Source organism: Peromyscus eremicus, chromosome 20 (assembly GCF_949786415.1).
Source record: "Peromyscus eremicus chromosome 20, PerEre_H2_v1, whole genome shotgun sequence".
Lineage (NCBI taxonomy): Eukaryota > Metazoa > Chordata > Mammalia > Rodentia > Cricetidae > Peromyscus > Peromyscus eremicus.
In genome coordinates, this window is record NC_081436.1 from 3,330,485 (window position 1) to 3,345,455 (window position 14,971).

Below are 14,971 nucleotides of genomic sequence, written 5' to 3' on the forward strand. Positions count from 1 at the left end.
AATAAATAAGGGGGGGGGGACAAGAGAGAGAGAACGAGAACGAGGGAAAAGAGAGGGAGACGCCCAGGGCCAGACAGACAGACACAGGAGAAGCAGGAAAGTAGGACATACAGAAAGAAGGAAAGGTGAAAAACCCTGAGACAAAACGTGGATGAAGAGAAACAGGTCAATTTAAGTTATAAGAGCTAGTGGGACAAGCATAAGCTAAGGGCGAGCATTCATAACTAATATTGTCTCCGTGTCATGATTTAGGGGCTGGCGGTCTGAGAAAGCCTGCTATACCCAGCCATAGTTTTATTTTATCAGATTACAATCCTAACCAAGGTTCCTTTGGAGCCACCCTATAATTTCACGTATCATTAAAAGGAGGAAGAGTTTCTTGGCAACCCTAACATGACAGCCATCAAAACTCTTCCTATAATTACCCACTGCTAAGACACTCACGACTCGCCTTTGAAAAGCCCACACCCTCTTTCCCTGAGCACCTCTTTCTACCTCCTGTGCTTAATTGTTTTTCTTCTTTTCCGAGACAGAGTTTCTCTGTGTAGCCCTGGCTGTCCTGGAACTCACTGTGTAGACCAGGCTGGCCTCAAATTCACAGAGATCTGCCTGCCTCTGCCTTGAGTGATGGGATTAAAGGCATTTTGCCACCACACCTGGCAATTTATTTTTATATGTGTGTGTGTGTGGTGTGTGTGTACCAGATTCATGCAGTACCCATAGAAGCCATAAGAAGGTGCCAGACTCCCAGGAGTAAGTGACGTGCTCTTAACCACTGAACCGTCTTTCTATCCCTCTCATGCTTAAATTTGTTAGAAATCTATCTTTATTTTATTGAGACAGGGTCTCACTATGTAGTCCAGGCTGGCCTGGAACTCGGCATGTAGATCAGGATGGCCTTGATGCACCCATTCCTCTGCTTCCCAAGTGCTTGGATTATAGGCGTGTACCACTGTTCCCAGCAGATAACTGTTTTTAATAAACTCCAGCCCTGCTTCATACTGGCTGATCCCAAAATTCTTGGCTGGGGCAAATTCAAGGAGTCAGCTTTACCCTAGTAGAGGCCCCTGAAGGATAGGGACATCTCAGTCAGGCAGCTCCAGGCTGGGCTGCTGTCTCCCGCTGAACTGCAGCTGACAAGGCTGAGCTGACACAGTCATGATTAAGGACCCTCCCTCTCCTCCAGCCAGCCAGATTCTTTGCCTCTCCGGGAGGCTCTGGACACATTCCTTGGCATTCCACTTGAGGGAGGCCTTTACACCACCCTGGTTAATCCGTTGAACAAGTTGGTTCTACCTCATACAGCATATGCTGGCTCTTTTTCTTCCCTCCTTTCTTTCTTTCTCTTCCTTCTTCTCCTTTTTTAAAACAGAGCCTCGTGTGTCCACCAGGCTGACTTTGAATTCTTCAGCTGATGACAGGCACGAGCCACCATGGCTGGTTTAGTACTAGTGATGGAGCCCAAGGCTTCGTGCGTGCAAGGCGAGTAAGCACCATGTCAACCAAGCCACAGCCCCAGGGCTTGGGGACCTGTCTGATCATTTCTTTAGTGTTTACTTCATTTCCTGTGTACAGCTACTTTGCCTGCAAGTGTGTCTGTGCACTACTTTTGTGCCTGTGCCCATGGAGGCCAGGAAAGGGCGTCGGGTCCCATGGAACTGGGTTACAGACAGTTGTGAGCTACCGTGTGGGTGCTGGGAGTCGAACCCAGGTCCTCTGGTAGAGTAACCAGTGGTCCTAAGTGCTGAGCCATCTCTCCAGTCCCTTGTGCACCTGTCTTTCTAAAGTCTTGAGTGAAGACTGCCTTGCCCTGCGTTCATCACTGACCGCCGACTGTTTCCCAGCGTTTTAAAGACTGATGTCTACTGTTTGGTTTTAAGTGATTTTTGTCATTCCCATCTCGAGCTCTGCTGAGCTTTGTCCTGTTAGCCCCATACCTTCAGGAACAAGGGATAGTGTAGGTGGTCAGAGTCTGAGGGGTTCGTCTTTTGGCAGAGAGGGGTCAGTACAAGGACAGCTGTGTTGTGTGCACTCCATCTCCAGGCAGAGATGGGAGGCGGCACTGGATGAAGGGAGCACATTGTTTGGGTATCAGTGAGTGAAAGTAGAAGCTTGTAGAAGCGGTCCAAGTGGCTCCTGGGGGTTGACAAGCTGCCAAGAAGCAGTTCCTCCTCACTCAGTATTTTAGCAGAAGGTCTGAGGAGAAAACAGCTTGGGGCAGGCATGTTTCTGTGGGAGGGGTTGTGCAGTTGGATTGGATATGGTTTTGAAATCAGGGCAAAATAATGAGTCTTGCTATGACAGAATAGGGGTTCAAAACACGGGCACATGCAGCCAAGCATGAAAGGGCCTGGTGAGGGCCTGGCAGCCCTCTGCCCTTCTGGGCCTTCACCATCCTGTCTGCATCATCGCCTCTGTGTGGGACCATACTCATCGGCAGACAGATGCCTTCTGACGCTATGGGCCACCTTCTTCCTCCGAGGAAGCCCCTCTTAGAGGTAACAAAGGCAGCATTTGAATGTGCCCTCCAGAGGTTCAGGGGCTGGAGGCTTGGTCTCTAGTGGGGTGACATCGGTGTGATGGGACAGTAAAGAAGTACAGCCTAAGTTGGGCTTGGGGGACATGGGATCCTGGACACCCAGACTGAGGTTTTTGTTTGTTGTCTGGAGACAAGGTCTCCGGGTGCTCAGCTGTCCTGGAACTCTGTGTAGCCAAGGGCAGGCATGTGCTACATCCAACTAAGTCAGAGCTTCTAAACAAACCGCTTTTCTTTACGAAGTGCTGACTATCTGGTGTTCTGCGGTAGCAACACCAAGTGGATTAGTACAGTAGGTTATCACTGTCAAGATCAAAGTTACAGGAGACTGTGACTTCTGTCTGGGGCACTCTCCAGGGCCGTTCCTCCAACGTCAGCTGGCTTCTATGATGTGAGCTGCCCTGTGGCCTTCTGGAGAGGCCTCTAAAAACCAAGGAACACTAGGTGGGCGAGGTTAACAGCAGAACAGCAGTTGTGCCTGACGGAGAGGGAGACACACATGAGTGAGAACACTCAGATGTTTGGAGTTTCTTTCCTGGGATTCAAGAGAAGGAGGGGCTGATTACTATTTTGATGGATAGATTAGGTCACACATTTGTTTTTCCTGCTGCTCCTATAACATGTCTGATCTTAATCATACGCATGTCCGGTTTCACATAGGCATAAGATGGTCCTTAAAAGGTGACCAGAGGGCACAGTTTCGTCCCACTGTGCATGTACCCAGAACAAATCATGCAGGATCAGCCCTTCCAGTCTTCATATCAGGATCCATTGGTATACACTTGAATAGAAATTGTCTGGGGCTGGCAAGATGGCTCAGAGGTTAAGAGCACTGGCTGCTCTTCCAGAGGTCCTGAGTTTAATTCCCAGCAACCACATGGTGGCTCACAGCCATCTGTAATGAGATCTGGTGCCCTCTTCTGGTGTTCTGCACTGTATACATAATAAATAAATCTTAAAAAAAAAAAGAAAAACGAAAGAAATTGTCCTGTTTGATTGTTACCAGGAGCAGGAAAACAGATCATTGTTTGCAGGTGAAGGTGGGGGCTTAGGGGTTCTGAGGTTGCTAGATGCTCCGTTTGGAGAGGGGTGTGTGGGTGAATAGTACATGCAGATGAAGGAACTCAGCTGTCAAGTGCATTACTGTGTGGGAGGGTGCCTGGCCAAAACCAAGCAGGCTCCCAGATCAAACTATCTCCTCTGCTGACCTGTCTGTCAAAACTTCCCAAACACAATTAGGTGAATATCTCAATAAGATGTTCTCTTCCCTTCCCTCCTAAGTGGAGGTTCAGGAGCCGTGGTAAACAGCAGGTGATGGCATTGTGCCAAGGCTGGAGACCTGGCGTCAGCTGGGAACACATAGACCAACGGTTCTCACCCTCCCTAATGCTGCATCCCTTTAATACAGCTCCTCATGTTGTGGTGACCCCCCAACCATAAAATTACCTTTTGTTTCTGCTTCATAACTATAACTTTGCTACTGTTATGAACTGTAATATAAATATCCAATATGAGGCCCCCAAAGGGTCGAGATTCACAGGAACCTCTACTTAAGAACCTCTGACACAGGATCAAGTTAACCGAACAAGGATTTTTCTTCCTACTTGTTTCACTGGGGGCATGTGTCAGGTAGTGCTAGAAATGTGTTTTGTTTTTTCCTCATTCTGCCCCCCAGTGTTGAGACAGAGTCTCATTTAGCTTAGGCTGGCCATAAAATCCTGATCCTCCTGCCTCAGCCTTCCAAGGGCTAGTGGTCCCAAGATACATTGAATCAGGAGGCTGCTACAGTTTTCCTACATTGTACAAGAAACAAAAAAAAACAGGAATTGGTATTGGAAAATGTGTGGGTGACAGCTTGGGAGTTCCAAACCTGGGGAGGGAGACTCCTAGGTTCTCGTGGCCTTTGTTGTGGCAGGGTCGCACTTCCTGGGAAGATGAAGCAAGAGATGCACAGTCAGCAATGCGCCTGCCTCACAGGCACAAGGACCTGAACCCACATAACAAAGCTGGGTGTGCTGGCACATGCCTGGAATCCCAGCACTAAGGCAAGCCTAGCCTAGGGCTCCAGGCCAGTGAGAGACCCTGGCTCAGAAAACAGGCTAATCACTGGAGATTGACTCCTGACCCCCACATGGATGTGCATACATGTGCATCTACACGTGTGTGCACCTACACAAACATTCCCTCATATACACAATCAAGAGAACATACACCATTGAGACAGTCATCAAGAACAATCTCACAGGGAGAGACAGTTGTGTCCTAAGATGGCTGGGTTCCTTGGGAACAGTCAAGGGGAAGTCTGGTCTACTTCATGTGCCGTGGTGCTGGCCCTTGTCTGTGTGGGACAGCGGCTGCTCACTGCCCTCAGTACTTACACTTTGCTGATATTGGCTCTTGGGGATCAAGCTCAGCAAGCCGTTCTGAGTCAAACTTCATGTGTTTGTGTAAGACCTCACTGGTTGGGGCCAGCAATGTGACTCAGCAGGTGACGGTGTTTGCTGAACAAACTTGGAAACCCCAGAAAAGGTAGGAAGGAGCCACCTCTATCCAGAGTTGTCCTCTGACCTCTCCACACAACAAATAGAATGAAAAGGTGCCACAGGCCCTTGGACTCAGCTCTACGCAGTCAGGGTCCAGTGGTTAAAGTGTGGGAATTCTGCTTGTCTTTGACCTTTGGCCTCTACCATTCACTTAGTGTCAGGTAGCCACAAGTAAGAACTGTTTGTGTACAGCCTCTCAGTGTTGGTGACGTTGGAAGGCTGGCACAAGTGACCGTTCTGTTGGCTTTGAGACTGGGCCTTGCTGGCCTCAAGCTATCAATCTCCCTGCTTCAGCCTCCCAAGCACTGGGATTGCAGGTGTTTACCACCGTGTACTCACACCATCAAAGTTGGTAACCCTCTTATAGCATTTGTGTGTTTGGCTTTTTTGAGACGGGTCTCACTATGTAGCTCTGGCTGTCCTGGAACTCGCTATGTAGCCTGGGCTGGCCTCGAACTCACAGAAATCCACCTGCCTCTGCCTCAAGTGTTGGGATTAAAGGCGTGAGTCCCCACACGTCTCTTGTGGCAGTTAACTGTCCCCCATTGCTGGGGTGTGGCTTTTCCTAGTTGGCCTGATCCCATTGGTGATCTTTCCTCACACCGGGTGGGAAGTGGGGGTGGGACATGGCAGAAAGGGACACAGATGCCCAAAGTGCTTTTCATCTGCCGACTTGAAGCACTGAGAGGTGTGGAAGGCAGCCCCTGGTCCCCAGCCTGCTCTTAGATTCTGGAGTACATAAAGTCTCAGGAGGAGAGTCCCCTTCCTCTCTGAATTTGGCAGGCATCCTCTGTCCCTGGGGCCACTGGCTCCTCTCCTTTGACAGGGTGCAGGGTGGAGGAGGCGCTTTCTTTCTCTGAAGGTCAGCATTAAGTCTAACTCTGTGGGACTTATTAAACAACAAACTTCTTAAGTGAAAAAGGTCTGTAACAAAATGTCAGTGGTAAAGAGATCACAGCAATAGAAACCCTAACTAAAACTATATTTATTTTTGGACATAAGGTTGAATAAGAGAATTACAAAATATGTCAAAGTTTAGCAAGCTACAAGACAGTTTAGATATTTCTGGCATGTGCACACATACACACACCCCAGTGTTTTTAAGAAAGCTCACTGCTTTAAACAGAGAGAAATTGGTTCCAGTTTTACATTGGTGAAATAGATTTTGGCCTTAGAAAATTTGTATTTTGAAGATCTTCATGTACAAATTTTTTTGAACCTAGGTGTGTGTTTGTAATCACAACACCCAGGAGGCAGAGTACCACAAGGAGTGTGAGACCAGCCTGCTCTATGTAGGGAAAAGGGGCCAGCTAAAGAAACCCACCCTGACCCTGGAACCCAGAACCAGGGAAAGAAACACAGCCTGGATCTGGGACCCGAGCCAGAGAAAGAAGTACTTTATCCCTGAACCCAGAACCAAAGAAACGCCCTTACTCTGAAACCAGTGCCAAGGAAAGACACTTTGTCCCTAGAATCAGAGCCAGTGAAAGAAATAGGCCCTGGCTGGCCTTAGAAGTTTGGATCTGAAATCAGAGCCATCTCTGCCCCTGACCAACAAGACTAACCAATCCCTGAGCAGAAAAACTAACCAATTCCTAAACAGAAAACCTTCTCCCTGGAGAAACTCCACCCCTATATAAACCCCTCTATCTGTTCAGTTGTGAGCTGTTCTTTCCCATCCTGGTAGAGGCAGCTACTCTCTTGGGCTCCTCCTTCCCAAATAAATCGCTTTCTCAAGAGTTTTGGGTGTGAAGATCTTCAGTCCCGGGGCAGAGAAGAACCTTGCTAAGACATCCATTAGGGGACTGAGCAGAAAAAAAATCTTGCAGAGATGTTCCCTTACGGGGCTGAGCAAGGGGGAGCTGAACAGAAGAACCTTGCTGAGACGTCCCTTAGGGGACTGAGTAAGGTGGAGCAGAAAAAGTAACAACTTTTCTTCACTGGACCTGGAGGAGATTACTACATTTCTGCAGAGTGAAGCAAAAGAAGCAACATCTTGCCGGGTGGTGGCGGCGCGCACCTTTAATCCCAGCACACTGGAGGCAGAGCCAGGCAGATCTCTGTGAGTTCGAGGCCAGTCTGGTCTACAGAGTGAGATCCAGAACAGGTTCCAAAATTACACAGAGAAACCCTGTCTCGGGGGGGGGGGGGGGGGGGGAAAGCAACATCTTGGGCCGGAGAAGCAAAGCTCGGCTCGGAAGCCCCCTTAAACGAGGGCTGAGCAAAGTTCAGCTGTAGTGGCTCTCCAGGAGAGGAGCAGGATAGCTCTATCCTGTGGGGAGACCATCCCTCACCGCACCCCAACTCCAGGTATAGCGTGACTCCCCAAACAGGATATCTTCCCCTCCAGAGCTGAGCTGTCCCATTGCAGCTCCAGCTGCCGGAGCTGCCCTAGCAGCTCAAGGTATTGCCTGACTCCCCAAAAAGTCAGGTACCTTTCCCCCAGAGTTACAACACTTACTTACACTCTATATGACAGGTTTTAGACCATCCAAGGGTACACAGGAAGATCCTGTGTCAAAACTAAAAATACTATTTAAAAATAACATTAATGACTTAAGCGAGGTGGTACATAAGTGTACCCCATGTACAAGATGTCCCTCTTTAACCAGAGGCATAAAAATGATGGTTAAAAAGATCTGTCACATGCTAGGCAGTGGTGGTGCATGCCTTTAATGCCAGCACTCGGGAGGCAGAGGCAGGCAGATCTCTGTGAGTTCGAGGCCAGCCTGGGCTACAGAGTGAGATCCAGGACAGGCACCAAAACTGCACAGAGAAACCCTGTCTCGAAAAACACAAAAAACAAAAGATCTGTCATATGCTAGGCGGTTGTGGCGCACGTCTTTAATCCCAGCATTCGAGAGACAGAGGCAGGTGGATCTCTGAGTTCAAGGCCAGCTTGGTCTACAAAGTGAGTTCTAGGCTACACAGAGAAACCCTATCTCAAACAAAACAAAACAAACAGAAATGAGCTGCCTTAGGGTTTCTATTGCTATGATGAAACATGACCAAAAACAACTTGGGAGAAAAGGCTTATTTTACTTACATCTCATTACAATCCATCATGGAAGAAAGTCTGATCAGAAACTCGGAGCAGGAACCTATAGGCGGGAACTGATGCAGAGGCCATGGAGGGGTGCTGCGTACTTGCTCAACCTGCTTTCTTATAGAACCCAGGACCACCAGCCTAGGAGTATCACCACCCACCGTGGGCTGGGCCCCCCATTAATCACTAAGAAAATGACCAACAGGCTTGCCAACAGCTTGATCTTATGGAAACATTTTCTCAGTTGAGGTTCCCTCCCCTCAGATGACTCTAGCCTGTGTCAAGTTGACATAAAATCAGCCCATATAAGATGTGAGCTTAAATGGAATTGTAAATGAATCTGGCAGGCAGTATTCTTGTTACTACCTGACTTGCTGCATGGTTCAAAATAAATAAAACTAAGTAAGATCTGGTACTGTTAAAAGGATGACAAAATTATCAGGCAACATTGTGGTGATATATTGTGTACCCTAGTAAACTTGCCTGAGGATCAGAGGACAGAGCCAGATTAGACATAGAGGTCAGGCAGTGGTGGTACACACCTCTAATCCCAGTACTGGGAAGCACACACACCTTTAATCCCAGGAAGTGATGTCTGGGCAGAGAAAGGTATATAAGGTGTGAGGAAGCAGGAACTCACTCTCTTTAGGCTGAGGATTTCGTAGAGGTAAGAACTAGTGGCTGGCTGCTCTGCTTCTCTGATCTTTCAGCTTTCACCCTGATATCTGGCTCTGGGATTTTTATTAAAGACCATCTGGGCTGGAGAGATGGCTCAGAGGTTAAGAGCACTGACTGCTCTTCCAGAGGTCCTGAGTTCAATTCCCAGCACCCACATGGTGGCTCACAACCATCTATAATGAGATCTGGCACCCGCTTCTGTATACATAATAAATAAATAAATCTTTAAAAAAAAAAAAAAAAAAGACCATCTAAGGCCGGGCGGTGGTGGCGCACGCCTTTAATCCCAGCACTCGGGAGGCAGAGCCAGGCGGATCTCTGTGAGTTCGAGGCCAGCCTGGACTACCAAGTGAGTCCCAGGAAAGGCGCAAAGCTACACAGAGAAACCCTGTCTCGAAAAACAAACAAACAAAACAAAACAAAAACAAACAAACAAACAAACAAAAAGACCATCTAAGATTAGAACAACACAAAAGATTAAATTCTTGTCTTTTTAAAGTTCACCTGTCTGGAGCAGAGACATAGCTCAGCAGTCAAGAGCATGCACAGTTCTGCCGCAGCCTGGATGTTCAGACGCTGCCAATGGCATCTAGTAGGTCTCCTGAAAAAACATTCCAAGGCCAGGGGTCTTTTTCCTTTGGTTATTGTTGTTTGCTTGTTTTGTTTTTGAGACAGGGTCTCAGTGTGTAGCCTTGGCTGGCCTGGAAGTTACTTTGTAGACCAGGCTGACTTTGCACTCAGAGAGATCTGATTCTGTCTCTGGAATGTTGTCATTAAAGATGTGAGCTACCAGGCCTGGCCTGCCAAAAGGCTTTACCTAATAGAGAGGATGTTAGTTCCCCATTGACTGCACAGAGGTGGGCAATCAGTGGCAGTTAGGGGACAAAAGATAGACCAGGATAGTTTTGGCTCGCTACCAGCAACATTCCAACCCTCTACAACCATGAATGCTAATCAGTTATGCAGCCTGAAGAATCTTCTACAGAGATGTGGCTTCTTCAAAGGTTATCAGTTCCTAGTATTCGCTCCAAGATAACCTATCTGAACTATGGGAAATCTAGGTGGTTTCCTTTATTTTCTTTCTTCCTCTCTGCCCTCTTTATCTGGTGTTATTTGACAACATGGAGACTCTTGTCTCACAGAGGATTTGTGTGTCACATATCTTCCCGTCCCCCAGGCAGGGTCTCACTGTGTAACAGCCCTGGCTGTCCTGGAACTCAATTTGTAGACCAGGCTGGCCTCGAACTCACAGAGATCCTTCTGCCTCTGCTGGGATTAAAGGTGGCGTTCCCATCCTGCTGCATTTGTCAGAGACCAATACAGCATTATAAAATGTTGTTAGCTGATGGTTATGTTCTCTACCACAGGGATGGGAACTTCCAGACCCCAAACCCAGCATTGTCTTTTTGAGAGTAATACTGGTTTGACCTCCATATCTTTGTTCACACATTTAATACCTAATTTCGTGCACTGTTTATAATGGAATTTTTTTTTTGGTTTTTCGAGACAGGGTTTCTCTGTGTAGCTTTGAGCCTTTCCTGGGACTCACTTGGTAGTCCAGGCTGGCCTCGAACTCACAGAGATCCGCCGGGCTCTGCCTCCCGAGTGCTGGGATTAAAGTCGTGCGCCACCACCGCCCGGCTATAATGGAATTTCTTATCTGTTAACCCTGAGCTAAGGCTGTGTGTAAACTTCACCGTCTCAATAGCAGAAGTACCTCAACATCCACACAACACATGTATATTTATTTGGATTAGAAAGAGCTCCACACAAGGGAGATCACATCCTAAAACCAGGTGTGGTGGCGCACACCTTTAAGTTCAGCACTTCAGAGGCAGAGGCAGGAGGATCTCTGTGAGTTCCAGGCCAGTCAGGACTACATAATGAGACCTTGTCTCAAACAAAAACAATTAATTTACATTTTAATTTTTGCCTAGGAACAAAAGTTTAGAAATATTTAAGCATTAAAATACACTCTAAATGCAAGGTATTAGTTATTTCTCTCTTGACAAGACTTAACGACATGGTTCTTTTACCTGCTACAGCTGAGTAACATAAAAGCCTGCCCAGCCCCTGCACACATTACTCTCTGTGGGGGTTGACATGTCCTGAAATCCCAATTTAAATGTTCACTATTTGTGTGAGAGTATGAACTGTGAGTACAGACTCATGCTTGGCACAGTGTGTGTGTGTGTGTGTGTGTGTGTGTGTGTGTGTGTGTGTGTAGTATGGTGTGTGTGTGTGTGTGTGTGTGTGTGTGTGTGTGTAGTATGGTGTGTGTGTGTGTAGTATGGTGTGTGTGTGTGTGTATATGTGTGTGTGTAGTATGGTGTGTGTGTGTGTGTATATGTGTGTGTGTAGTATGGTGTGTGTGTGTGTGTGTGTGTGTGTGTGTGTGTGTAGGTCAGAGAACAATGGATGCTAGGAGTCAGTTCTATCCTGGCACCTCCTGGGAGTGTGGGACTTGGGAACTGAACTCAGGTCCTCAGGCCCGCATGCAAATCCCTGCACCTGCAGAGCCACCTCAGAGGTCCTCTGCTTTTCCTTGTTTACTCTCAAGTAGTTGACATCCTCGAGGGGTATGGCACACAGGGAAGGCTGCTCCGGGACTTCTCAGGGGCTCATGGTGGTAATGCCCTTAATCCCAACACGCGGGAAGCTGACAGGTGGATCTCTGAGTTCCAGCGTGCCATCATGGCATAGCCCGATCCTTGAGAAACAGATTAAATCAGAAACAGGAACAAGCCTAGTTTAACTTTGATATAAGATGGTTTCCAAGCCCAAGATGGAGGAAGGCTGTTTTGTCAGTTGTTATTTTTCTTTTCTTTTCTTTTTTGAGAGGTGTAGGGAGTCTGGGAGGTATTGGGGTAGGGGAAGTAATATGATCAAAATATATTGCATGAAAAAAAATAGATATTTAAAGAGAGAGAGGGGCATTGGATCCCCTGGAACTGGAGTTACTGATAGCTGTGAGCCTCCCATGTGGGTGCTGGGAATCAAACCCAGTCCCTCTGGAAGAGCAGCCAGTGCTCTTAACTGCTCAGCCATCTCTCCAGCCCCAAGATCAACTATCTCTTAATGGTGTGTTCAAGGCATTTGGTGTTTTATTAAGCATATGTAACAGACCCAAAGATACCATTTTAATGGATTTTAGGAAGATCACCTGCGTGTGAGACCGTGTAGACTTGTCAGGTCTTTGAATGGGCAGTTAAATCCATAGTGAAGCTCCAGGGACAGTTGGGAGTTGGTTAAGCCTGCCGATGACATGACGAAGGTTTTGGCCAGTTTGAGGACTGTCAACGGGTGTGTTCATGTCCGGTGGGAAGTGCCCTCCTCTTCTATGATCCATTTGAGGGGCTGCCTCTGCCTCTGCCTCTTGTGTCTGATGAGTTCGCAGTCCCGGTTTGTCTTACTTTTTGATCGACTCCTTGGTCTGCTCTGGATTTAACTTGCTGTGTGTGTACGTGGTGACACTCTGCTCATGTGAATGGCATAGCTGTCCCATTGCCGTGGTTTGTGCCCGACAGACGGTGTTTGTTTATATGTGCAAACGAGATGTGCAGTCACTCTGCCCCGGGTTCGCCCTCAAAAGGGAGCCAAGTGTTGTTTTATAAAATGCAATCACTCAGAGACAGACACAGGTTGGAAGCTATTGCCTTCCACAGAGCAAGACCTGAGAACCGATCTCAGAGCGAGAGGAGGGACAGGCAGGCTGGGAGTTGCCTCATGCAGTTGAGAGGTCTAGAAGCACCAGAGTCTGCCATTGTGGGCTGGAGAGGCTGGGAGGCCAGCCGCATCAGTCTGGGACTAAGAGCCCTAGTCCATGCCCAGAGGCCCAGAACAAGGAGGGCAGGTGCCTGCGCGTGTAAGGGGATGGGTCACAGGCTCAGAAGGAGAGAGCATGCCTCCTGTCTTTTGTGCATTTGGCCCTGTCAAGGTAAAAATACAATTCTCCCTCAAAGGAGATAGATTCTAGAACCCTGGCCTGGGAATGTGGTTTTAGGTTCCCTCGGACTCCATATCCCACTGTGGTATATCAGTTTCATGAAATTTTATAGTACAGAATAAATAAAGTCCTAAATTAAGGCATTTTAAAAATATATTGGGGGAACACTATGGTTTTCAGGCGCCATCACCTTTGGGGAGGTAGAAGCTAATTAATATGTTAATACATTTCAAAGGCGTTCCTGTTAGTCACAGGATGTTAGCCCAGACAGAGGTGGCCAAGGAATGGTGAAAGAGTCCAAGTGTAATCAGACCCTGACCCTGTGACATTCCAGCCTCTGCTCAGTGAGGTGGGGTGGAAGGTGTGGGTCTCTTCAGGAACTCTTGCTCACAGCCCTCAACAGACTGGCTGAGGCCTTCCTACAGAGCTGGGACTGGACTTAGTCTACTGACCCGATGCTAGCCCCTTCTGAAAGTCCCCCCACAGATGTAACTTGTAAAAGTTCCAAGTGTCTAATTTTCATCTGTAAACATTGTAGTATTTAAAAACACAAAACCTTTTTGTAAGAATATAATGCTAGAATCCAGACCAGACTGCTGCTCAGGCCACGGTCCCTGCAGCCTTCCCCGCTCACAGATCCTGACGGTGTCATGCTAAGCACATCCCCAGTGAGTACCATGACTTCAGGTGCTGGACCTCTCGCTTGGGGATGGGAGATTACACTGAGTGGGGATTGGTGGCCACACATCCTGACTCCCCCTTGCATCCCTGACTCCTGCCCAGAAGCTGGGGAGCCCCCTGCGGGTTTGTGCTGTACAGCCCTTCCTTTCTCAGAGAGCTGTAAGAGCAGACCCCCACTCTGCTACCACAGAGACCCGATTCCTTTCTTCAGCCCCCCTACCATGCTTTCCCTGGTGCTGGGACCTGAACTCATGTCAGAGGACCAGAGTTCAGTCTCCAGCACCCACATGGCAGCTCAGAACAATCTGTCTGTAACTGCAGTTCTAGGGGATCTGATACTCTTCTTCTGACCTTGTGGGTACCAGGCACACATGTGATACACATACATGTTAGCAAAACACCCACATGCATCAAAATCATTAAAAAACAAACGGAAAGTAGAAGGCACCTCCTCCAGGCTGAAAGAGTTGATGTAAACTGAAAACCTACAGTGAACAGTATACTTGCTGATAAAAGGCTGCATGCTGGTCCCTAGGACTAGGAATAAACTTATGAAATTCTGTTCTCCTCAATCGTGTTCAACACTATAGTCAAGTGGTAGTCGGGACAGTCGGGTCAAGGACAGCCAGCACAGAGGTGGAGACATTTGTGTTGCTGGTACTATAATCTCCTGAGGAAAACGTCCACCAAGAGTTCACGGGAATAATGAGTGACTTGGCGCAGTCACAGGCCACAGCCCCACACACTCGTCAATAAGGAGCAGGCAGAGCTAAAATTTAAGCGAACATTACTGTTCCATCCATCCTGGCAGAAGGATTCTAAAGACACTTGTGTCCATTTCTTTGCTGTTAGACCTTCAAAATGGTCCCCAGGAAATCTGAATTTTCTCAGGAGTCTCACGCTGGGGAAGGAGAAGGCTAAGTGCGGCCTGGTTCCAGTCAGGAGAGGAGTGTCTCCCAAGGAGATTCCACATGATTCTGACTTGTCAGACCCATGGCAGGAGACCCTTGACACTTAGGCTGTCTTTGTCCTGACTCAGTGAGGACAACTGGTTAGCCACACCATGACCAGGCCTGCTTACCCTCACGACAGGGACACACCGTGACCAGGCCTGCTTACCCTCACGACAGGGACACACCGTGACCAGGCCTGCTTACCCTCACGACAGGGACACACCGTGACCAGGCCTGCTACCCTCACGACAGGGACACACCGTGACCAGACCTGCTACCCTCACGACAGGGACACACCGTGACCAGGCCTGCTACCCTCACGACAGGGACACACCGTGACCAGGCCTGCTTACCCTCACGACAGGGATACACCGTGACCAGGCCTGCTTACCCTCACGACAGGGACACACCGTGACCAGGCCTGCTTACCCTCACGACAGGGACACACCGTGACCAGGCCTGCTTACCCTCACGACAGGGACACACCGTGACCAGGCCTGCTTACCCTCACGACAGGGACACACCGTGACCAGGCCTGCTTACCCTCACGACAGGGACACACCGTGACCAGGCCTGCTATTCTCATGA

At 48.4% G+C, this 14,971-nt stretch overlaps 1 protein-coding gene across 2 annotated transcripts in view; it reads right to left on the minus strand.

Annotated features, from left to right (window-relative positions):
- Window positions 1–2,750: 2,750 nt before the first annotated feature.
- Window positions 2,751–14,971, minus strand: part of Atf1 (activating transcription factor 1) — a 63,450-nt gene continuing 51,229 nt past the window's right edge. Inside the window, exons 6-7 of one of the 2 annotated variants that reach the window (XM_059247338.1) lie at window positions 4,407–4,462; window positions 2,751–3,014 (exon numbers count right to left, since the gene is read on the minus strand). In XM_059247338.1, the coding sequence (XP_059103321.1) occupies window positions 4,423–4,462 (40 nt within the window). In that variant the 3' untranslated portion in view covers window positions 2,751–3,014; window positions 4,407–4,422. The remainder of the gene's footprint in view (window positions 3,015–4,406; window positions 4,463–14,971) is intronic. The other variant, XM_059247335.1, reaches the window with a different exon arrangement.